We start from the raw sequence: 25,625 nt of genomic DNA on the forward strand, positions 1-25,625 counted from the left end.
TGCTTTCTGGTTCTGACGGAGCAGTTCTGCTTTCAGAGCTTTTTAAAACTGGAACAGATGAAGAAAAGTAAGTGCTTTGCTGTGATACTGTGTATTGCCCACCGCAGATTCTGCAGAAAGCGGTTCAAATGTTTGTGCCTGTTGAGGTACGGAGCTGCAGGCCTCTGCCGTGTCAGCCTTTGGTTTCCTGCTCCATCTGCTCTGGTTGCAGACCCAACTGAAATAATATTTTACACATTATTTCTTGAGGTATGTTTTGCAGGAACAGGATGTGCTGGCATAACTGTGCGATCAGTTCTTCATGTGAAAGAAACATGACTACTAGTGTGTTAGCTTAAGATTTGTTAATAGCTACTTAATTAACAAAACAGTAAAATGCAAGTGACTTTCCTCAATCAAGGTCAAACCTAGGTGAAACTTGAGCAGTTAGATGTAGCTATATGTGGGCTTCATTGCAAAAATAAATCCATTGTGAAGAAGACAGATGAAGGAAATGTTTCAGGGAACAGTTCTGGCTGGGCAGGAAAAACATTTGTGTCTAAAGTGTTTGGTAGCTCTTATCATTCATCTTACCAAGCCTACAGAACATGCTGCTGTGTGGCTTGAGCAGCAAAACCTGTTGAGTTCTGAGTCCCTACTCTTCGTTAAGCTAGGCTAAATGTTAACATGTCTAGCTGGAGATTGCCATTTTGTTACGTGAGCTTTGCTACAAGTGGCATTATGCTTTGGTGCACTATTAATAGGAATCCAAGATTAACTCTGGTAACCTTTGAACTAGTGGCACGTGATTTGCTGTTGTGAACTGAAATGTCTGCACAATTGGGGGGTTTGGTTGCCAGCGGCCTCGTGGGCTGTGTGGAAAGTCCATCATGGATCGGCCTGCTGATCCTGCCATCCTCTTGGCAGGAAAGCTTCACTGTTTTATCTAGAGTGATCTTATAGTTAAGCAACCAACTCTGGTTTATAATTTTTTTTGAGCTGAAAAGTCTGCAAGATGTAAACAATTAAAGCACGCACCAAAGAGGGCATATAATTCCTCCCACGTTTTGTATTGCAGAGAGGTGGAAGTAGTTGAGTACTAAAATGCCTCTTGCAAGCCATTGTCAAGCTCTGAAAAGTCCCCCAGATGAGAAGTCTGTTTATTGGCCATGACTAGGCTCTGATCTCATGCTTAATGACTAGGGCTCTGGTCTCTCTGAGTCATTTCAGGCTGGGCAGAGCTGGAAGTCACTCTCAGTTCGAAATCCTGATAGAAGTGAATGAACTGTCATGTTGAGGGCTAGTCTGAGCCCCATGGTTAAACACTTGAACTTTAGTATTCCAAAAACCACCTTAGTTGCAGGAGCAGGAAGGAAAGCAACCTTTTTTGTACCAGTCATGTCCATTTAATGGACTGATACTTTACTTTTAGCTATTACAAAAGCAGCATTTCTCTATCGGGATTCATTAACTGTTTTGCCTATGCATGTACTTACTTTGTGGCTATGTGAACAGATAGGCCGCTGAGTTTGAAACGTGGGCGTTGTGTATGAGTTGTGCATTCAACTGTCTTATCACTAGGACTTGAGCAGTTCTGTTTTAGGTGACATCGTCTTGTTGTAGAGAAATGGGTTTAATCAGAGCTAATCTAGTGAACATAGAAAGCTTCAAACTAAGGTATAGTAAAGTTTGGACTCCTCTCATTGTATTAGCAGAACTAAGTGTTTCTCTATGTTCAGAACAAGTCTCCAGGTTTCTAGAGCAAAGTGTTTCTTCGGAGAAAATCAACTTGGACAAGCATGAACTTTTCAGCACAAAAGAATAGTGGGATTCTTAGGTCTCAGCTCTATGATGCTATTTAAGATTACTTTTTTTTTTTTTAAAAAAAGTCTTTTCTGCTGTTGCCTTTTCCTGTAATACCTTCTAAAATTCAGTGTAGCAATAGCCATTGGGGCCTTCAGGGGCCCTGTCTGTAGCTTAAATTTATGGTCCTAATGCCCAGTGATCCTTGAAGCATATTTCCCTTTGTTCTTTGGAACTGCATAGGTCTGATTAGAAGAAGGGTGACTGAGAGACTGGGGTAGGTATCATGAGAATCCTCTGGATAATTAGTTTCTTTGTGTGTAGCTACTTGGTACCAAATGCTGCAACAAGTCGGCAGCTATGAGCAGGGTGTTGCACTTGTTTGGGGTGATTTTTTTGTGGTTTTTTTTCTTGTGGAATTTGCTAGAGGTCTTGAAAGCTAAGGGGGAAGAGTGGACAGTGATAGAAACTATGACTTGTAATGGATGGACACTTTTCTTTTAGTGTCCTGGGTTTGGATCCTGTTGTGCTGTGAAGGAACACTAGCAGTGTTCCAGGGTGCCTTCTGTCTTATCTGAGGACCAACCCTTCAGTGTTACATCTCCTCTCCCTCACTCAGTATAACTTGGGAAGCTTGGCAGCACTGACCAAAGTTGGGCAGGCTTTGATGTGACATGGGTGCTAGCTTGTTAGGCAAACTCAATCCGTTGTACCTTACTTGTAACACTATCAGATACATGGAGTTGCTGTAAAGCCATGTGTTTGAGAGTTCTCAAAGACCTTACTTTATACAGAAGCCGGTGTTGCCCCTGTTGGTGAATTTCAGATGACTTTGTACTTCAGAAGCAACAATAGCTAAAACATGCTGAGTGTACAGTGGAACCAAGTAAACTACTGGACTGGTATACAGTGAATTATCTATCCTATACTATGGGATTTTAGAAACCGGGAAAGGCCTTTACACCCTAGCTTGTATTGTATTCATCAGCTTGGTTTCTAGGTTGTGTGAGAACAGGTTTTACCTCTTGTGCAGATGAAGCAGTTAAGCCTGATAGTGAGCAAAAGCTTCTGTTTGGTACTTTTGGGTCTTCTGTGTTAAAGGTAAACAGGGAGTTTAAAGAATACCATTGATAAACTAAAGTTCACTTCGTTTTTGCATGCTGGTAAAATCTGGCTTCCACTTCTTACGGCAAGTCGTGCACCTGACTAGCAGCAGCGTGCAGAAAACATCGGTTGTAGCGGCTTCAGACTAGCGAGCAAGAACTGTTCTGAGTGCCTGATCTGAATTGGAAGTCATGATCCAGTTCTTAAAACTTTAATGTGACAGTGTTAGGCTCAAGAGTGCTTATGATACCAGAGGTTCTAGAAGATTAAAAGTATTAGTTGAGTCCTTTCTTTTGTTTTTGACCTCTTGATGTCTTCCTTGAGGCAGATAAACAAGCAGCAGGTTAGTGAGATGCACGTAACAAAAGGAGCCCAAGGAAAGCTTTAGATCTGCTGCTTCTGCGGTAGGGAATCTTATGGGGAAAAGAGTGCCTGACATCAGGGGTTGGTCATCGCTTACTTCTCGCAAATGTCCTGTCCCCTTAACGTTTGCAGGCAGCACCTCTTTTGGACCTGCAAGGAGTTGCAGCACTTTCCTTGAGGTGACTCTGCCTTGTCTGATTAATCACCCCTGAAGGTTAATGACAATTCTTGCTTTTCTCATGGGGATAGTTCATAAGATGCCTTGATATGGACTCCTTTTCTTGACAGGAAATGGCACTGCTGCCACTAGAGGAAACTTGTTTCAGTTGTTTTATGTTTAATATCTGATCTGAAGTGAAACGCTGCTGCACAGAGCTCGCTGAAGTCCCTGTGTAGCTACGTGACAGCGAACGAACTGAACCCGAGTGATTTGGATACTGTCGGCCTTTGCTCCTGGTGGAGCCGGGTGTGCAGGGGGAGCAGGGCCCTTCCCGAGCTGCCAGGCTTTGCGTGTCCCTGCTCATCAGCTGGCACTTTTCTGGGCGAAACTCCTCGGAAGGAGGTAGCTCTGGCCCTGCTCCAGGGGATAAAGGAAACTGACTAAAAGCTTCCTCTGGCGACGTCAGCTCCTGGCCTCTTTCCTGGCTTGGTGCAGCTCAAACAACCTTATTTGGCTGACTTTTTTTTCTTTTTTTTTTCCTTTTCCTCTTCTGTGCAGTGAGAGGGCCTCCCTGAATCTGCAGAATAAAGCTGTTATCTGTGCTTAATGGCTGTTCTGAGGACTACAATGGGGTCTGTTTGGAAAAGAGTTCCAAGATCTCAACACTAACTCCTTGTGACTCCTCGCTGCCACCTCCCACCTCCCCGTATCTTGTTTGTGTGTCTGCTAAATGATTGTACTGGAAATCAGCATCACCCTGCGGAGTCTCAGCTGTTGCAGACACACTGCTGTAAAAGAGGAAATCCTTCTCTGCCTCGGAATCATCCAGGGCAATTAACCGATGTAAATTAAGAGCACTAGTGAGCAGCCAGTTAATCACTTGCCTTTTCCCTAGGGATGTTTGGGAACAGCCCGAATTTGCTTAGTACAGTCAATAATACTGCATCAAAGGAGTTTGTTTTTTATCCCGTCCGAAACAGGCTGAAGTCTCCAGATTCATGGAAGGCTTCTCTTTTGGGCAACGCTTCGTAACACTTTGACGGCTGTTTCTAGGTGTTTTGGAAGTTGTGGGCATAAACCCCACCCTTCCAACTCCAGCAGCTAATGCCGACTCTCACTGTAATGTTTAAAAGATTGTGCAGCAAATACTTGGCAGGAATGTAGGAAGAGACAGTTGCTGGCAGGCTTGGTGGCTATAAAACCAGAGGATCAGCTGCAACTGTTCAGAGGTTTAAAACCTGAAATTGCAGAGGTTTGGGCCTTATATTGACCAGAGGCAATTATGGCTGCAGCAACTGTGGGTACATAGGTAAGCAATGTAGTGCTGCTTTCTTCCTGTGCAGCGGTGAAAGGATGCTTTCACTTGTGTGAATGTGTGATCCTCCAGCAGAGTACTGGGGCAGTCAGAAACTCTTGGCCTATGTATCGCAGCTTGTTGAACTTGTATTAAATGGAGAGAAGACACTCTTTGAGGAGTTTTTAATGATATGACTCCTGCAAAATGCTTTTTTCTAGTTGTTCCAACATCTCTGAAGCTGTAGTTGTTCTGAGGAACCTATTAAAAAATACAAACTTTGGATGAAGGAATAATATTTGGTTCTCATCTCCTTTCCAGGCTAAGAAATAGAAGTGTTTGGCCATGCTAGGTTTCTCTCCCTTTGGCTGTTGTGGGTTGATGAATAGCTATAGACAAAAGCACAGGGGTGCCCCTGAAGGAGAAATGAATGAGAAGGCTCTGAATCTGATCCACTCCGTAGAGAAACATGTAATTAGGCGAGAATGAGATGATAGACTAGGAGGCAGAAGAGACAGATTCTTCCAACAGTGATTCTGTGTAGAGAAAACCGAAATCTCAGAATAGATCAGAAAAGAGGATGACTGAAGCAGTGAATAAGACTGGCATGGCATGGCTGGTCCAGACTGATCTGTACTCTCCAGTTTCTAGCACTATTGGTCAATTTGTTTTGCAGAGGAAGGCTACACAGAAGAACAGACTTCATTGTACTAGAGTGTGAATACTGTAAATTTTCTGTGTGTTTTTTTCTTTTTTTGAGGGGGGGGAAGAGGGGGTTCATTCGATGTCAGAGAATTTTGTGCAGCATATTGGAGATCTGCTCTTTTGCAACTCTGTGGCTTCCTATGTTCTCCAGGTATTTTCTTTTTAAAGCAAAACTGATGACTTCCTGCATCCATGAGCCATTCATGTCCATCTGTATATCACTGATTTGTCCTCTTCTGCTTAGTAAGCCCTTGTGACTCAGGCTTTTTTGGATTGGGAGACCTAGTTAAGGTGTGGAAGTGACGAAATACAGGAAAGAATCTGCCATTACAGTCTGATCAATCACTTAGTCACAGCTTTTAATAAAAATGTATTTGGTTTCATGTGATACAGGCTAATAAAGCATGGAATTCTGGGCTAAATTTTCCCTTGCCATGGTTTTTAAACTGTAGCGAACTTACTCTCTGGTATTAATTCTGTGCTTGGTTACAGTGCAAAAAATGAGCTGCCAGACAAATTATTAAGGTGAAGTTTCAGGGCTCTCAATATCCCCCACCTCTGCAAGGTGTGGCTTTTTGTTTATGTTGTCTCTAAGAATAATAAGGAATAATTATTTTTTTCACCCTGTGAATATGCTATTCTGGAATAGTGAATTAAAAAATAAAGATTTATCTATTTCCTCAATATGCTAAATGTCTTTTCAGGCCGCTGGATGGACAAGAATGTTCTGATGGTGTGTTTTTTTCCTCTATCAAAATCCAGAACTTGATGTCATCCTAACATGATCATAATCCACAGGACTTGCAGAATGGCAGCAAATGGCACTCTGGACGTAAGGCAGTTCCACTGCTGACAAATTCAAGCAATGTCAAGTCGCCTGATTAAAAAAAGTGGTGATACAAAATGCACGCAATACTCTGTGGTCTAGTACATCCTCTTATATGAAAACAATCCTGTTAATCCTATTAGTATGACAAGTCACTGGTAACTGTGGAGTTCCAGTTAGAAATGACAGAAAAGGAAGGATTTGTACATATGTATTAAAAGTAAGGGTTTACATACTGATCCGTTAAGATGCTTGTGGTGCTTTAATGAATGGTTGACCTGATCATGTGCAAGTTAGCAAGAGGCATATAGCATAGAAGTCTTTGTATAGACATCTTTAGAAATATTTTCTCCCTGCATGCAAAAGGAGGTTCTTGCAGAATTTGACCAATGGTGTATCTGTGCAGGAAAACTAAGAAATGGTTTGCACAGGTGAAATACAGGAAGGAGAGAGCAGTAAAATGATTATGTTCTCGGCAATATTCACAATCTCCTAGAGAATCATCAGCTGCTGTATGAATGAACTGTTGCACGACTGCTCATTTTGTGAGCTGCCTCCAGAGCTGCAAGGTTACTAGTAGCTTGAATAATGTGGTCAGAAAAGGCTAGTGTTACCTATAATACCTGAAAGCTCTTGAGTCTATGATTGCAAAGGTGGTAGGTTTTGAGAGCTTTCTTATTCAGCACCATAAAACACTTAATCAATAAACCAAGAATAATCAATAAGCAATGTATCTTAGTCCTCCAGCCTGCAGCTCTGTTGTGCTGCCTTTGTTATGGGACCTGGGCTGTAACTTATTCTTTCCTGGAATACTGAGATGACACATTTTCCTTGCTGCTATAACATTAGTCCTCTGCTCCAAAAAGTAAGCAAGGAGCCTCTGTTACTTGAACTTGGTGTTCAGGAAAATCCAAGAGTGTTTACTGCCTGCTGATGTAATTTTTTTTTTTTTGGCTTAAAACACGAAACTGCACCTCAAACTGATGGTATTCTGACCCAGCCACAACAAACTGGGAAGCAGTAAATTCTAGCGGTAAGTTCCTGAAGACTGAGGATTTTCTTACTCTTCTTTTAAAGACTTGGTGCAGCAAGTGTTTTAGGCTATGTGAAATCTGTAGACACTGACGTCTTCTGCACTGACAGGCACAATGTGTACTTAGGGTGTTGTGGTGACAGCTGTACACGCGGAAGCGAGTTAAAGCTCGAAAACCCCTAAGTTGGTGTGTGTGGTGGTGTGTTTTTTCTTCCCTTTATCTTGCTCTGTGGTTTGTTACTAACATCTCAAGTTGAAGGTTGACTGCAAGCTGCAATGCAACATATTATGCTTAGTTTCAATACCCCTTTGCATACCCAACAGAATAGAGACCTTTTTCAAATAAGAATACATCAGGATCTTCAACTGTAACAACATACCACTGTAGTGTCTGTCTTGGATCTCTCTAACAAAAGACAGAGCAAAGAGAGTGACAAAGTAACTTTAAAATCACCAAAAGATCAGAGCAATCAACTGAAGATGAGATGTCCCAAACAATACTTGCTTCAGCATCATACACAGGAAATACAATGCTATCTTAGTGTTTGTTCTGTCAAATGCTAAATAATCAAGTAGAAATCTAACAGAAGGCTGTCTTGCTTCTCCTTTGTTGCTTCGCTTCTGACAAATTTAGTATATAGGCTTTGTTGCTTCCTTTGTACTTGGTTCACCTCTGTGCAAAGGTCTCTTCTGCCACTAAGTACCAAATGTAGCTTAGAGGAGGTGACCAACTGCTTCTCCCATGGCTAAGCTTTGAAAGTGTCTTTTGTTCATACTGCAAAAAAAGCTGGTTAGTGGGTATCTCTTCTTTCTGTATAGAACCCCTCAAATTCCTGTAAGTTATTTCAAATTTAAGATTCACTGCATCATAGCTTGCTTCTTAGTAAGCTAGTTCCCTCAGTTTGGAGGAGGGGGTGCATGTTGTGTGGCTTTTTCCTTTATATCTTGGGACTGTGTGCTGCATTACTCTGTCCTTTCAGATATTTCCTTATCACTTTGGAAATGGCTATCAAATGCTTTGATCACAGAAAAGTTTGGCATAGAGGACTTTCCAGTGAAAAGCTTTTACAATATTCTAATGACAGCTTTGATTTGACAGTGTTTGGAAGAATTTGAAAATAACTTCGATCTGAGGAGAGTCAGTCAGTCTTGTAAACCAAGTGATTTCATTGGTCTGCCATTCCCTTAGAGAAAGATGGGTTATTGGATGCATTAATGTGGATCTATCTGTTTTCACAAGCCTGAGCAAGAGTAGTTAATTGATCTTCTTCTGTTCAGGGTCTTGTTTTTGTTACGCTAGGACAATAGTTCTTGACAAAGATAACTTGGGAAGTACTGGAACCTGCGAAGTATTGTGTAGATGCCTGGAAGTTCTTCACCTCATCTTCTGGAGTGCAGAGTCATGAAGAAAGTAAAAGAGCTATCAAGCATAATGATTAAAAACTATTGAAAGCAAACCCTTTTTTCAGGAACGCTTAATATAAGCGCATTTACTTGTGAATACAGCTTCCTTATGTGTGTGTTTGCTGGTACAGTTGATCTGTGCAGGGTGTCGTCTCTGGTTATGTCCTGGCAGTATTCTAAAAATGCTTTCCCTCGTGCAGCTAGCATAGGCCAGAAGATGATGCTAAGCTGCGAGAGTCCCGAGGCAGTATGTTACTGATGCATTTGATAGTTGCTTCTTAGCAATGCTTATAGCACTGTTTCAGAACAATAGCTTGACTCTGTAGTGGTCACTGTAAGTCTAAGGCTTTATTCTTTTCTTTAGATTGTGACTGTCTCTCTGTAAAACTGTATACACAGCTACAGCCTTTAACTCAAGTCTACTAGATGTGTATTACATTCGGGTAGCTGTAACTTTATTAAAAGACTTTGTGAGAACACCCTGAAATATTAAAGAGTAAATACTCTGGATGGAAGGGGTAATTTAAATGTCTTCTTATATTAAAGAAGTCTTTTGTGGTGTATTTTTTTTTTCTTCAGTTGAGTCAGGTCTTCTGTGAAAGTCTACATGATGCAGAATGTTATTTATTTTTGCATCTGAAATGGTCTAAGTGATACTGTGACTGGTTTTTGACTGCTTGGTCTCATGGTGTCTGCCTGATCTATCGAATGTCAGACTGTTGTCTAACCTTAATTCTCTACATTGTAAGGAATGGTATGTGATGGACCCATATTTAAAAAGAAGACATGTCAATAGATCTTACTTGACCACTGGGATTCCAGGGCATTTAGCGATGTCTTCATGCATGCATCTAGGTCTCAAATGATAACTGAAGTTTATCAGACGTTCTTTTCAAATAGCCCCATTTCAAACAATGTAGTTGGAGGTGTATGAGTGTGAACTTGAGGGTGTGCACTTAACTGCAGCCTTCAATGAACTAGATCAATTTGACTGTGTGTTTGAGAGCTTGGACAGTTTCCTGCCACTGTAAAGTTTTGCTCCGATCTGCGTGTTCCTGCCCTGCATGGCCTCAGTTAGTCCAACTCGATAGAGTATCGGTTCTGTTCTGCTAGCTCAGCAGAAAACTGGGTTAATGGCATGTGCACAAGTGGCTTGATGAAGGATAAATCTCACCAAGGGATTGTGTTTCAGAGCTACTGCAAAGGATGAAGCAGGAGTATCTGGGAGCGAGGAATAAGACGTGGTTCAGTAGCTTGGCCCATTGTGGCCAACTGTACCCCAAAAAAATCTTACCCTTCCCTCTTCCTGTGATCTGCGCCAGCAGCAGTGCCGCCGTGTAAATGTAGTGAATGGGACCAATGGCATGGTTCTGCTGGAAAAAATAACAGATGAGTTATTCTCAGCCTGATTCATTCTTTGGTCCTGCTCTGACGTAGTCATGGAGTGCTAATACCAACCCAAAGGCGGCAGAGGGTGGGTGCGGGTCATTGAGGATGGTTTGCCGTGGTGGTGGGACCACACCCTGTGTGTGCTGGCACCACTCTGCGGCTGCCCGAGCCGCTCCACAGCCATTTGGGAGCTTTCTGGGACACGGGTTCTGTATATCCTGGTGTTGTAGCTACTCTCCTCTATATTAGGAAAACTCGAGTGCTTGAACTAGATGGAGCTTAAAATAACAAAAAGTACTTCAGCAATCACAAACTGGTCTTTAATAAACTATGTACACTCCCAACAGAGCTATTTAAAACCTAAAATATGTTGGTGGTGAGGGAAGCAAATATGGGTGGGGAAACTGAATATTAAAAAGTGTAGAATTGAGCCGTTTCAGGGAAATCCTGTGTTTTAGGGAACCATGACCTAAATAGACACGAAAAGGCAGCCAGCCTAAATGAGACCCTGTGCCGAAAGGAAGTTGCAGGGTTTGTCTAGCACACTGGAAATGATAAAGCTGAGAATCACAGGATGGTGAAACATTGCTTTACCTCACACTTGACTGTGCCTGCAGTTAAATTTGGAGGAATGGCTCATAGTCTGGGCAGTCAGATCCCACAGTAAGGCTGTGTTCTAGCTCCTAGAAGTCTGGCTATTGTTCAGATATTCAGTGAGTGCTGTGAGCTGGCCAAGAACTTGATGTGCCACACCCAGGCACTGCTTGGGATGTCTGAAACAGGCAGCCCTGTGTTCGGCTGCCCCTCATTACCAGGGAGCTGAAATACTGGGTGTCTCTTGGTTGAAGAACAGAGTAGCATGTGAGACCGCTTCGGACTTGTTCATCTAAACACGAGAATCGTTTGGAAGGAAGAGCACAGTCACTGCAGTTATCTTCATGCTGTCTTCCTTGTGGAAAGTCTCTTGAATGATAAGTGGAGCATCTGAGCATAGCTTTTTTTTAAAACTTGTCCTTAATTCCAAGTCACTGCTAAAACAATTCTTAACCACAGGTCAATTTAGAGACCTTTACATAGGGAATGAATATTTAGTCTATTAGCTCATGAACCTCAAGTACTTACTGTACATGTGATGCTTCTGTGCAGCTCACACTTGTCTTGTTAGTATCCTGTCTTGATCTGGTTTTGAGCCCCTTCCAGCAAAATAGCTGCTTGTAATTTTGGCGGACATCCACTGGATGCTAGGTTTGGAAACCTTATTGGCTGTCTGGAAATGCGTCTTGGCTACCAAGCTTGTCTGCTTAACCCCTTGAACTGGGTTTTTGCAGCTGTTTAATGGTACTGGGAAATCCTGTGCCTGTGGAATGAAGCTTGGGAGGGAAGAACTAGACTAAGGCAAGTTTAGGGATAGGGAGATTTCTGAGATTTCTCTTCTCAGAAAATCTGAAATGCTTCCAGTGGCGATAGGGAGTGTTGGAACTGTTTTCCTGGTTAAGTTACTGCAGGAGCAGCCAGGATCGTAACACTAGTGTGCAGTGTACAACTGGGGGGGGGGCGGGGGGAGCACAAAATACTTATTTGTAACATGTGAACAGAATTGCCCAGGAGGGGCACACAATAGCTGCAAGGAATGTCACCCTGTACCACTGCTGGCATTTCACATGCCAACTGTCCTGCTAACTGCCATGAAGCTGAAGAGCCGGGGATGTGGTTGGGCTCAGACATGTGAAGTACAACTGCAAACCCTGCTATCAGGGTGCAGAGGCCATAATAGGCATATACTGTTTCTCCAGAGAATAGCACCTTCTAACAGGCACAAAACAAATGAGTGTTTACAAAACAGAAAACCCCTGAAACAAAACCTGGTGTGTAGAAGTTAAATGATGGCAACTGCATATGGCTAGATTTTGCTTCAAGTTTTACCTCCTGATCCAGATGTTGTGGAAGAGGGCTCAGGGTTTTTCATGATTTTTTTAGTCTCCTTCTGGGTTTTGACTAATAAAGGATGGTTTCTAAGTAACTAAAACAACAGGTACAAAAGTAGTTATTCTAAGGGCTTCTTCAAACTAGTTCTAAAGAAATAGTAAATGACAATGTTAATGGCTTGGAACAGCTACAGGAAAGCAAAGGGAGGTGTATGAAGAATCTATTTATGAGAAAGGAAATGGCAAAAATAGAGGAATTGATCCATTGCACAAGGTTGTGAGTTGTGTAATAAGTGGCATACAGATATCTGGGCTTGACTGTAAAATGTGAGGATCCACCCATGGCTTCTTTTACTGGCTTAGTACTCATCTTGCAACTCCTTTTGTCAAACTGAAACGTGTTTGCCCTCTGGACAGGGTGGTAAGGGGCTAGCAGCTATAGTGTTGAAACACCACTGGTAGGATGTGACTACTTACTGTCTGAAGGGATTATATTCAAGTACCCTTAACATGGGAACTTGTCATTAATGATTTTTGAAGCCATGTTGTGTAGGGCAATTCTCTGTATTTTTTTATTGTTTTGAATGAATAACTTTGTAATAATCTTCCTATAAAGTATAACTTTAGTCCTGAAAAAGTTGTCTGCCCAAATCAGTTCACTAAATAAATTGGGTAAATGATGCCTGTAGTGTTCTAAACTAAGAAGGGTTGGCATAGCCCTGGCTTTGCATGGCTCTGCATTACTAGTGTGTGCTTTCAAATTGAAAAAGACAGTTCTGGACCTTTCAAACATTGGTTATGAGAAAACTGAAAAGTTGGGGCAGGGTGGGTGAGTGAAGGGTGAGTTGGGGCAGGGTGGGTGAGTGAAGTACAGCAACTCTGTGCCTTTGCATAAGGAATAAGCTTTTTTGGAAGCCCTCTTGTGAGTTCTGTGAATGTGGTTTGAAGGAAACATCGTTTTTTAGAGGAACTGTCCTTGGGGTGATATATCTGATTCTCCACCACTGGAGTCAAAAAAGCCCTAGTTTTATATAAGGATGCCTCAGGTAGACTCCTTGACTAGATACGAGTGACTGATCTCTGAACCGATGGACATGTCCTGCAAGGAGGGATCTGCTCAGGCTCAGCCTGGTTACTCTGTACTTAGGCCTCTCTCAATACTCAACACGAACGGTAGTGGTGGCTTCTCACACTTGTTCCTGAGAACCAGCAAAGCAGCAAAATGTGGCTATGTTGTCTGCTTTGCAGGCATTACCTTTTTATTGACAGGAAGTGTCTTCAGGGAAACTGACTTTTTTTTTTTTTCAATGAAACATTTCTGTTTACTACTGGCTGCATGGATGAATTTTATTTCCTTATCACTGGAAGATGAACAGTCCAAATTCATCTCAAAATAGTCTCTCATGTTAACAACCAAACAAATAACGTACTTGAGGCTCTGACACTACAGTATGACAGGGTTTATATTAGGATAAATTACTTGGTTTCCTTTTTGAAACTGCCTGCTTTAGCGTGTTATTTTGTACCAGGTTTTTAGAGCCACCCCAGTCAATCTCTTCTCCATACCCTTTTCAAGAATAGGGATCAGCTTTCAACCACTGGATACCATGCCTACTATAAACCCTGGCAGAAAACTTGTACAGAAAACGCTGTTAGAGTGGACACAAATCAGCTTATTTTGAACCCCTTTGATAATAAGGCAGAAATTCTCTGCTCTCCCGAGCCCCGCACGGGGCAGAGGTACTTCTAAAAGCTTCCGTGCTGGTCACCGAGCGCCGGCCGAGCCGGTGACCTGCAGCGACGCGTTTTAACGGCCGACGTGCTGTAACCAGCGTCCCCCCGCCCCGCGTTAGTAAATCAGCGCCACAGCGGTGGGCTTTGCTGGAAGGTGCGGGCAGAGCGCTTCCTGGCGCTGCGTGCGGCGCCGGGTTGGGCGGAGGGGCGCGGCGCCGACGGGCCCCGTTACGGTGCGGCTCCGCGGCGGTTCCCGAGCCTAAGCTGGCTGCTGCGCGGCTCCGCGGGGAAGGAGCGAGAGCCCTGACCGCGAATCGGGTTGGATCCGGCCCCATCGCCCCGAGCGCGGTCGCCAGCGCCCGTGCGAGGGCGGGCCCGTGCCGCGAAGCCGTGCCGCCGCAACGCCGCGCCGCACCGGCCGCCTCTCCCCGCCGGCAGCGCAGCGCAGCGCAGCCCGCGGCGCGGGCGGAGCTCGGCGCCTGCCGCAGCTTCGGAGGGCACCGGAGCCGACGGAACCGGCTGTCCGTCTGAGATGTCAGCCGGCGGGGCCTTCTCCCACCTTTTCCTCAGTTTATCATTCGCCCAACTTGCTTGCATATGATAATCATGCTACAATTCAAGTGATTTGCTCTTTTATAGCTTTTTGTTCAAATGCTGACCTAAATATGAGATTTTATTGATGGGGTGCTGCTCAGCCCTATCCACCACTTGATTTTAAATGAAGGGAATTTGGGTTTTGGGTGTAGGGTTTTTTTGTTTGTTTTTAAAGTGAACTTAATACATGTGGTATAAGTAGGGTAGAGCAGTATATTGCATATGTGACTACAGGGCTCTGCACATAAATCCAGTGGTTATGGACTCTTCTTGAGAACTTGGATCATGTTTGTGTTCTCTGTCACAGTCAGCAGCAACATGCACTTTCCAGTAGAATCTGGAGGATGCTCCCAGTTCCTCATGTTTCTGGTCTAGAGCCTGGTGGTGTGTTTCGTACCACACTAGCTGTATGATTTCCTCCATCCTTCTGCAACGAACGTGTGGTGGGGATAAGGGAACAGGCCAGAAAAAGTATTTGTTACTGAAGCTAATAATTGGAGCTTCTTTCTGTGCTTCCAGACTGCAGTTCTTGATGTCTCTGCCAAGCTGAACATAAACAGTGGTTGAGCCCATTAATTGGGATTGGAGTATCCAGTCCCTTATTCCTTTTGTTGCTGACTGCATATAGAGAAGCCTGTCCTCCCTCTGCAGGTGGCTTTTAATTTAGTTTTATTATAGGTACAAACTGAAGTTTCCCTCGGTAGATGACACTGAGCTGTGGAATTCAGCATAATAGTGGATGAAACTTTACTGTAACCTTTGTGTAAACCTGCCATTTCTTGCTGAGTCCAACTGTTACAGTTGGCATTTTCTGTGCTTTAATGACAGCCATGTATGTCTTGTTCATGTAAAGTAGTCTGAAGCTTGTAATATTGAGCTAGTTTTAAGTGGCGGTTGAGCGCATAAGGTAACGTGTAAGAAAGGCAGTAAGCTGCAAGACCTGTGGGCATCTCAGTACCTTCAGAAACTTGATTCGCAATCTATAGCTGACAGTTCTGTGTTATATATTAGCATACAGCAGGTAGAGGCAGGTGGGATGTGTTTTTAACTAGTGTATTGCTGAAAGGTACAGTCAGCTCTGTATCTGTCTGGCTTTGTCGGAAGTGACAGTAAAAATAGCCCCAGCTGAATTAACTGACAACTACTTCTGTGAAATGAGCTTAGATGCTGCACTGTCAAATGTGCAAAGAGAACAGGGGATGGGTGGAGAAAGTGCAGTTTTGTTTTTTATTTTCGTCTTAACAACAGTCATGGGGGGGTGTCATAGCTGGTAAAATGTTTTCAGATAATGATCTTTGCTGTGTTGGTTTCTAGTCTTAGCATTAGATGACTGAAAGACGTATGTGCAAAGAAGCTCATTTTTTCTGTAGCATCAGCTCTTTGTCTTTAGGTTCTGCTCTAAAATCCTTAAGAATTCTTTAAAGGGCAAGTTCCTGTTTCAGACTGTAGTTGGGTACCAAAACGAAGCCAAGACATGGTGTCTGTAAGAGTGATGTTATGACACATACTCTTTAGTATGTAAGTCATACTTCTGGCTAGCTGGTACTGACTGCATCAAAGGTGGGCAAGCTTCCTCCTTGACTACGTAATGGCCACTTCATTCAGTTCGTCATAGTGGAGTGGAATGGGACACCTTCCTTGGCCTTATGGGCCTCCTCACGTGGCTCCAGTCAAATGGGGAGTGCTGTGTTCCCAGCTGAGCAGGGAGGAGGGTGGTGGAGAAGGCTGGAAGGCTCCAGGGAGCCCTTGGAAGGGTTAGTGCTCTCTCTGGGAGCTGTGGTGCAGCAGGGCCAGGGCTGGTGCCTGGGGTGTACCTGCTGCTGCTCTCTTCCTGAGAAGCTTAGAGGTATGAAAAGGCCCTTTAAGACTGTTGGAAGGGGGCTTGGTTTAATTAAGTATAATCCCTTTAGAAATGGCAAGCACTTTCACATGACCCGATTCCAGCCTCACCTGACACAGAGGACCCCGAGCTGTTTCAGCAGAGTGCTGGCACTGGGGAAGGAGCCAGATGTCTGTGAGTATTCTGGTGCTGCAGGTGGGGGGCATTGCTTCTGACGCTCTTCGTGAAGCATGATGCACTGGTATGCTCTGTGGGTCAGTGTGCAGCTCCTATCTGTGCAGCGGGGCTGTGCTGGCTGGCCAGCGTGGTGGGAGGTGGAGCACAGCCTTGGGGAGCATTTGTCCTCCAGAAAACATTTGTGTGTTTTAAGGGACAGGGGAACAATTCTTATTATACTTACTATACTGTTGCTAATCTTGCTGAAAGCCAATACAGGAAAGCCTTTTAGATTCCTAAGGTGCCTTAAGAGATCTTGAGTTCAGAGTTTATGCAACTCCAGCTGCATTTGATGTGCTTCTCTGATCAGAGCTATTGGAACTGATGTGTGGTGTTAGTCTGGTATCCTTACCTGCTGTAACAGCTGGGTGAGCTGGTGCCCTATAATGTAGAGAGGTCTGTAAAGGATGGCCTGGAATTTCATAACTGAGCTTAATTCTGTTCCGTAACAGTCAAATGAGCAGTAAAGTGTGACTTTTCCCTATACTGTTTTCTCCAAAAGTAGTCCATTTCGTAACTTGAACCTGGGAATTTGAACACCTGAAGCTTGAAGCCTACAGACCAGCAGGGTATATCAGCTTGCCTGCATTCAGGAAATCCAGGGAGGAAAGAAGCTTTAGCTCAGGGTCAGGGTTTTGTAGAGGTCAATAATCTGTTGTGCTGACTCTACCTATTATTTTGATGTGAATTTCCTAGTGCTCTGTTCCTGTCTCAATTTATGACAAAAAGCATTGTCTGTTCTACCTCTTGCACTGATCAACGCACTAGGGCATCAGTATGAGTGATACATCCGTTACTTAGTGTGACGGTATCAGTCTTTCCTGTTTGTCCTGCCATACACAGCTACAAATTTTCATCTTAGGAAGCAGTTATAGCAGGTTATTAGTAGGGCTCACTCAGAGACCTGGAAGGTAACCAATAATCATAGCCGCTAGTAAAACTTACTGAGAATCTCAGTGGGGCAGAAAGTGAGACTTGAAGATATACAGGCAATGTTAAAATTTCTGAAAAGTTGTTGCAGATGCCACTGTCTATTAAGTCTATCTCCTGTAGTCTGCTAAACATCATGGGAGGAGGGTAGCGGTGTCCTGTAGCTTTTGAAAGCTTTTGCCTGTCAAAAGGAGCTTTCTTTGGCTGCAGCTGCTCTAGGGGCTGGAACAGTGTCTCTTCCATGCAAGAGGTTCTGTCTGTGCAGGAGGTCTCGCCCTCACTACAACACTGTCCTTGACAGCAGGAAGCTCTTTAGTATGCTCTGGTAGTGCCAATCTTCAGCTATGCTTAGATGGGTAGAACAATGGTGATTCCTCAAATAGAGAAGAGGAAGAGTTGCTAGGTTTCTAGCTCTTTCCTGTAGCTGTTATGAAATTAATCAGTTAAATATGGGCTTTTTTTCTTGAGTGTTTTTTAGCGTGGTAAGTATAAGTTTGCCTGTTGAAATGTGATACTTGAATTTGCTTGTAATATGCAAGATGGCCTCCTCTGGATGCTTTTCATATAATGTTGCTAACTGTTTGTATGCAAAATATTGTATTAAATGATGATGGAAAGACAAAAGACGACTATCTAGAGGCCATCGACTAGGGTAAAACTTCTGCTCGTTTAAGATCTAAGCAGAATTTGGAGGGTTGCAGACACTTGAATGCAGCAGTGAGTGCATTATAAATACTATGATGAAAAAATCTCAATGAGTTGCTTTAAATAGAATTTGAGTATAAATTTGAGTATTTTTGGTAAATCCATTGACAATGAAATCCAGGAGGTCCTCTAAAAACACCTCCTGAGTGTTGAAAGTTTAAGGCAAAAGTTTACTAACATAAATTTTGGAAAAAGTATAGTGTGTTCTTGAGGATGAGTTCTGCCGCTGTGGACCTTGTGATCTGATTGCTGGTGGGCAATGTCTTTTTCTCACTGTATTTACTCCTATTCCTTACATCTCAGCAGCGTGCACCTTCCCTGTCTGGACTGACAGAGCTAGATTTGTATATGGTCAGCAGTTCAAGTTGGCTTTCTTATGGAGGTGTGTTTTATTCTGTTTCCAACCCAAATGGTAAGCGTGCTGATGGCTATGACAGCCCTCAAACCTAGGAAAATCTCACTAGATGATTTAGAAATGCAAAATATAAAAGCTTAATGCTAACGAATCTTGAGGCTCTTCTTAAAATAAGCATTGATGGTAAATTAGATAAATGGTGCTTTGGCATGGTAATTCTCAAGGGACAAGGCAAACAAGACTCTAAATTAGGATGGGACTGGACTGCGCTCGTTTCTTCTGGTATAGCACTTTTGGTGTGTAAACTGTGTATAACATCTGTGTTGGGCAGTACTGAGCTGTGAATGCCTCAGTAGGGCAGTTTTAGTAACAGTAAGATTTCAAACTTCAAATTAATAAGAAAGAGGAAGGTAAACATGCAGTGCCTGGCACTTACTGCTCAGGTGGAGATGACAGCAGTCTGTAGTTTGTCTGAGCTGCAGGCAGAGCACGCTCGGATCAGTGGAAGTGACTGGCCGATAGTGAGGTGGCCCCTGGGTATCTTTCGGAATGAAGCCGCCTTGGTGCTTGGTTTTTCAGCCTTTTTAAATGCTAGGAGAACCAATTTCTATTTCTGTGCCAGTACGCAGGCTCTTGGAATGAAACAAAACACTTGGTAAAGCTGCATCTGCTCCCAAGTATTGTCAGGCGTCTTATCTGCTGTCTGGGAGTGGAGAGCAGTGCCTCCCCCCACCTGAAATGGCAGAAACCTCACTTTGCTTTTCCAGTTCACAACAACCGGCTCAAACCCTGGCTTGGTAGCGTATGGGGGGAAAAAATTATTTGTATGTTGTTTCCACATCAATGAGGCTTAACAAAGCTCAGTTTTGCAGCAAATACTTCTCAGCCAAGTATTAAATTACAATGAAACCAGTGGTTAAAATGTCACCTGTACAGCCCAGGACATGCTTTCCCCAGCTCAGCTCACTGACAGTTAACAGCAGTGAGCTGTTGAATGTGTTTAAAGCTTTGTTCAGATCAGGGAAGCCAGTGTTACCGGGGTGTGGTTCTCTAAAGCACAAGCCTGTTTCCTGTGGTATCTGTCAGCTCATGTTGTCTTCTAAAATAGCATGGGCTGAAGTTGCAAGTGCAGACCCCATTCAAGACTCTGCTGCTCCTAAACCTTAGGTTGCTACTCATCTTGAGCACAGGGGGCTTCTACTAGGGGAAAAGGTATATCTCTTCCTATGGAATGTACTAATTGAAGGATAATAACTAGTCAGATAGCTTAAGTTCATTTAAGTGAGTGGCAGCGAAGGAGTTTTGCTGGTTAGAATCATAGAATGGTTTGGGTTGGGAGAGACCTTAAAGATCATCTAGTTCCAACCCCCCTGCCATGGGCAGAGACACGTTCCACTACACCAGGTTTTTCAAAGCCTCATCCAACCTGGCCTTGAATACTTCCAGGGATGGGGCAGCCACAACTTCTCTGGGCAACCTGGTCCAGTGCCTCACCACCCTCAGAGGGAAGAATTTCTTCCTTGGATCTAATGTAAATCTCCCCTCTTTTCAGTTTAAAGCCATTGCCCCTTGTCCTATCACTGCATACATCCCTTTGGAAAAAGTCCCTCTCCAGCTTTCTTGTAGGCCTCCTTTAGGTACTGGAGACTGCTATACTGTCTCCATAGAGCCTTCTCTTCTCCAGGCTGAACAACTCCAACTCTCTCAGCCTGTCTTCATAGCAGAGGTGTTCCAGCACTCGGATCATTTCTGTGTCGCTCCTCTGGACTCGCTCCAGCAGCTCCATGTTCTTGTTGTGTTGGGAACTCGAGCTGAATGCAGTATTCCAGATGAGGTCTCAGGAGAGCAGAGTAGAGGGGCAGAATCCCCTCCCTCGACCTGCTGGCTGCACTGCTTTGGATTCAGCCCGGGATACAGTTGACTTTCTGGGCTGCAAGTGCATGTTGCCGGCTCATGTTGAGCTTCTCATCAACCAGCACTCCCAAGTCCTTTTCCTCAGGGCTGCTCTCAATCGGTTCTCCACCCAGCCTGTACTTTTGCTTGGGATTGCCCTGACCCACGTGCAGGACCTTGCACTTGGCCTTTTTGAACTTGATGACATTCTCACAGGCCCACCTCTCCAGTCTGTCAAGGTCCCTCTGGATGGCAACCCTTCCCTCCAGCGTGTCCACCACACCACACAGCTTGGTGTCATCTACAAAACTTGGTGAGGGTTCACGCAATCCTACTGTCACAATGGTTCCAGCATGGAACCTTATTTTACTGTGCTGACAAAAATGTGAGTCTTACAAATAAGTATTCTGCATGAATTGTGAGGATACTTACTGAAGCAGCTTCACTTTAAATTTTAAGGTCTGATTTGCTCTGAATAGCTTAAAAGCTGTTTGGGCACAGGTTGCAAAGAGCTGCCACAAATGTTTCGGTTCTGTTTTTTGATGCTTCCTCTGTGCTCAGATACTTCAGTGTTCAACCACCTACGCAGATGATAGCAGATAAGAGTAGCTGCTTATGGACGTCTTTGCTCTCACTGGAGGTGTGCTGGGCAAGACTGGCTTACAAGCCAGCAACTCCTGGTAAAGGAGTATTCAGTTACTCAAGTATAAGCAGCAAAGCTGTTTTGGGGAGCGTTCAGCCCTTCTAGCAGGCGACTGGATTCCTGGTGCACTAAAGCACTGTGAAATTAGCCAATGGTCAACATCTGGGATCTGAGAAGAATAATTTTGGGAAGGTATAGGAAGAGAACTTAAGGCAAATGCATGCTATTGAAAGCTGCTAATTTTAAACAAAGCTTTATTGCTTATGAGTTTAGGTTGTTGTTGCTCTTTCCTTGCTGCTTCTGTGAGATGATTCTTCCTCGTTTGACTTCATTGTGGCAGAAGGTTCAGAGGGTTTCAAAACCAGCTTATTCCCAGTCTGCTTGTTCATGGTGTCTTTGCTCCAATAGTGTTGAAGTAGCACTCCTTATGCATGCAACAATTGGAACTGCAGCTCTTCTTGACTTCAGCTTTGCTGTGCTAAGCCTACTTTTAACCTCTTACAGAACATAGTTAAATTTTTAGATAAAATGAGAAAACTGAGGTTCATCATGAGGGGATATATCGTGTACAAAATAATGGTGTCCATAGGCTTCTTGGGAAACTTCAAAACGTATTTGGATGCAGTGGTCTCTTTCAACGCTTGACTTAGACTTAACTAGCAGAATGCTTCTTGCTTATGGGGAAAAACCTGGTTGTAGCTCTCTTGCAGTCTGCTGCTGTTTTCTTAGTAAACAAGATGTGAAATCTGTCCATACATGTGGTAGAAATACAGGGATCAGAACTGGCTGCGGTCATACCAGTATTAGTTGGTTCCTTGAATATTTCTCTGCTTGCTCTAGCTTTTTTTGGTCTCTAGTGTCATGTGGTTAGTTTATAGTCTAAATGTGAGTTTAAGTTATTTTTACTAAAGTTGTTCACAGCGTAATTCCCCTCACCCCTGGAAGGCTGGTGGAGTGTGCTAAGAGGATTGATTGCACTGAAGAGCAAATAAATTAGGGTTTGTAGATGTGGGATAAAAGGCTGTTGGCAAGGAGAACTACGGAAGCAAGGCCTGCATGCTGGGGTTTGGTGCACTGTCAGTATCTGCTGTACGGTTTTAAATTTTGCAGCTTTGCTTTGATGGAAAAGCATTAAAACAGTTTGATCTAAAAGATATGCAGCTCCTGTTCATAAATTGTGGAATATCTACTTTTTTCAGTTGATAGGTACGAAAACGAGATTGAATTCTCAGACAGCTTGGTGTACTTGCAGGCCTTGCTTCGCCTTGTCAAACGTTAAGGCATCTGCATTCAGGCAGGAGTATTCCTGTCTGCCCCTAAGAATCTACGTGGTGGTTTCCAGTAATGATCAGGAGTTGTGAATGGAATTGGGTATGTTTTACCCTAATCTTTGAGGTGAAATGCCTCTGCTGTTTAACTTCCTGAGAACTATTGTTGAAAGATGTACAGATGTCTTCCTGATTCTGTGGGGTGAAACCGCAAACTCTCTTGCTGCAGTCCCTTGCCGCTTTAATTTCACATGTGGAAACATGATGGTGAAACTTTCCTGTCAAGATAGTGCATTATATAATGTTTCTTCTGGAAAACTGTTCCTAATCTTACTACTTATGTCTAAGGCTAATACTGTCAGGAGATCTTTCTACAATATCGTTAGTATAGACTAGTCTTCTGTAGCAGGCTGAGTTGTTAATGCTTCCGGGGACTTCCTGGACATACATTCTTCAGATGGAAGGGTTGGGTGTCTGTCTGGCTGTGTAGACTGAGGTTTGGAACATCTCTGCTTTTGTGAAATACACCAGGATGTTCTACACTAGAAATTCAACTTCATAAGCTCTAAATGGCTCTCACGTGTGCCGGTATATAGATAGGAATATTAGTAGGAACATAGACAATAAATTCTTACACTGTGAAACAGGAAAGTACAGGAAAACTGGGAACACTGTGCTGGCAGGGCAGGTGACTTTGTAACTGCTGGCAGTGAAGTTCCCAGAGGCCCGGGAGCTGGTCCCTGGCTGTAGGCAGATGGTGGTTTTCATGATTGGGTAGTGTCACTTAGAGCATGGGTTGTAAAGATGCATTTTCTGTCTTCCAGATCAGTGTGCGTGTTACCACCATGGATGCTGAGCTGGAGTTTGCCATCCAGCCAACACTACAGGGAAGCAACTCTTTGATCAGGTAAGTGATGGAACTGCAGAAGACCTAGAGTTGATACAGATGTTGTGATTCTATTAAGGTAACAGCAACAATTTCTAAAGGACTTTAAAATTAAGCAACAATGTGTATGATAACTTCAAGAGAACTCAGCATAGTAAGAAATTATACTTTTTTTTTTCAAAACTACTGCATTTTTTATCTCCAAGAATGTGTTAGGAGCTATTCTTACTTCTAATGAACTGAATTGGTGCTATAGCTCGTAATAATAATAATTGGAAAGCAGTAGATGTCTGCAGTCATAATTCATAAGATGATAAAACTCTTAGGAGGGAGCTAGTAAGCTATCTTTGGTTGGCTCACTTGCAAGCATTGTGTAATTGATTTCAAGGAGTAGTTGGTCTCTACAACAGCAGAGGCTTAGCTGGGTTTCAGATGTTACTGTAACTCTAAGTGCAGGTGAAGTGATATTTATACTCCCATCAGGCCCTGAGGGAGATTTTAAGAGAAGTTATGTAGGGTACTGTGTTGGGCTGTCTTTATCTGGGTGCATCAGCCCTCCCCTGCGTTCACTGGCTGTGCAAATTCCCTCCTGCTCTGGGAGAAGCAGAGGGGCATGTGCAGTCCAGAGGTGGAGCAGCTGATGACAGACACTGTCGATTGCAGTGGTTGAAGCTTTGACAGGCTTTGTTGTGTTACTCTGCTGTAATCCTGAAGGCACTGGATTTGCTACTTGGAGGAAAATCTGAACAGTAAGTTCATAGCTTAAAGACAAGTAACATGAATTCTTGGGTTACTGACAAGATGAAGGAGCTACCAGATGAAACATGCAGATACAGGTGTGCTCAGTAGTGCTAAGCGTTCTGGGGGTGGCTCTGTGTGGTACCGATCTTGACAAAGAGAAACTAACAGCTGACCCACCCATAAGAGTCAGCTATTTCATCTGGGGCCAGCAAACCTAAGTTAGATTTTTTTTTTCGTTTAACCACAAACTACTACTTTCTCTCATACTCAGCTGGATGATTCAACACTGGGTACTGTGTTGCCTCTTTGCAGCCAGCCTGAAATGAAGGGAAACGCAGCAAGATCCCAGGCTTTGCTAAAAGAGCATCCTTTCATTGTGGGAAAAGCAGAAAGGCTTTCAGGAAAGTTCCCAGTTGCAGAGTAGTTCTCAGCTGTCTGTCTGTGTGTTACTACATAGTAGCTCCTCTGTATTTTTAACCCCGTGTGGACTCAAATCTGACAGTTTTGATTGATAGAAGCAAGAGCTGGGTTCTGTCTGGAGTCCATGTGTGCAATGTGGAACTGCACCACAGTTAGTTCATGAAAGCACATGCAATGGAGCTGAGGTGACATAGTCCCAAGTTCATCAAAAGGTGAAATGTTTTTGTGGAGGGGGTGTTCTTCATGTGGATGCTTCCCATGGTATTTTTCAATATCTGGCTTCTGACATTATCCAAGCAAAGCACTAGGTCCTAAGAAGTGATAGTGCTGAAGTCAACAGTATTTTTAATCTGCACATGATTTTTATTTTTTTTTTTTTTTAGTCAGCTCTAGGCCATCTGCAGCTTTTGCTGCAGACTGACATTGTGGTGGCAGACTTGGCCTTCAGCAACTTGTCTCTGTCTGAGAAGCATATGATCATGTTTCCAGCATGGGAACTCTTATGTCTTAGTAATTGATTTCACTGCTTTGTTTTGTGTTCTTGAACAGCTGCAGTTCTCCTCCCTGCAGTGTTTCACACAGCACCTGTCCAAACAAAAGTTTTGTTTTGTTTTTCCCATAATAAACATTTTGCAAAGGAAGAAAACAAACACCGTTGCAGAACTAAGTTTCTAAGTTGCTAATGTAAATGGGACAATGTTTACTTCAGCTAAATTGGTGGAAGAGGAAATACAGTGGGGGCGGGAAAGGTGTCCGAAGCTAGCTGTTAAAAACTTACTGTTTCTAAAAGGGTCTGATGGACACCATCTCTTTATACTGTCCATATATCATGCTTGCTGGAATAAGAATTAAACCGTTTCCTACTGCCTAGCACACAGTATATCCTTGCAGAGGTAGTGATCTTGTTTCCTGATAGGGCTGATACTGGAATGAATGTCCTAGAGCCTCACCAGTGGCAAATGTCCAGTCTTCGACTAAATGAGTAGTCAGTCCTAGCACAGCAGTGCTAGGTGGTGGTGGTGGTATGGTACCACCACAGTGATGGTGGTAGGAAGACTAACCCTCTGCTAGGGCTTGAGAACATTGTGAGCAGTAAGGCAGGGAGCTGGCAGTATATATGGGGATGTCAAAAGTCTTCTACCTCTAGCGTGAGTGAGAAGTTTTGGAGTCTACCACTATGTGAGCGGTTGAGGAGCCTAATCCCAGCTTCTGTTGCTGCCCTGCGGTCTAATCATTGGCCCCTTACAATTAAGGAAACTAATTGTGAAGGAGGTAGCTGTTCAGCTTCTGCCATAATGGGAAACATTTCATCTTGGTCTCTGAATGCAAATACACAACAGACTGTTGCCTATCCATCTCTTTTTTTTTTTTTCTTTTTTTCTTCTTGTTTGGGGGTTGAAGTGGGGAGATAGAAA

At 43.5% G+C, this 25,625-nt stretch overlaps 1 protein-coding gene across 1 annotated transcript in view; it reads left to right on the top strand.

The window, feature by feature from the left end:
* Positions 1 to 25,625, top strand: part of MSN (moesin) — a 42,412-nt gene that overhangs the window by 1,709 nt on the left and 15,078 nt on the right. The window contains 2 exon segments of the mRNA XM_086619582.1: positions 22,988 to 23,039; positions 23,042 to 23,070. Coding sequence (XP_086475708.1) covers positions 22,988 to 23,039; positions 23,042 to 23,070 — 81 coding nt within the window.

Source organism: Tauraco erythrolophus, chromosome 13 (assembly GCF_009769465.1).
Source record: "Tauraco erythrolophus isolate bTauEry1 chromosome 13, bTauEry1.pri, whole genome shotgun sequence".
Taxonomy (NCBI): Eukaryota; Metazoa; Chordata; class Aves; order Musophagiformes; family Musophagidae; genus Tauraco; species Tauraco erythrolophus.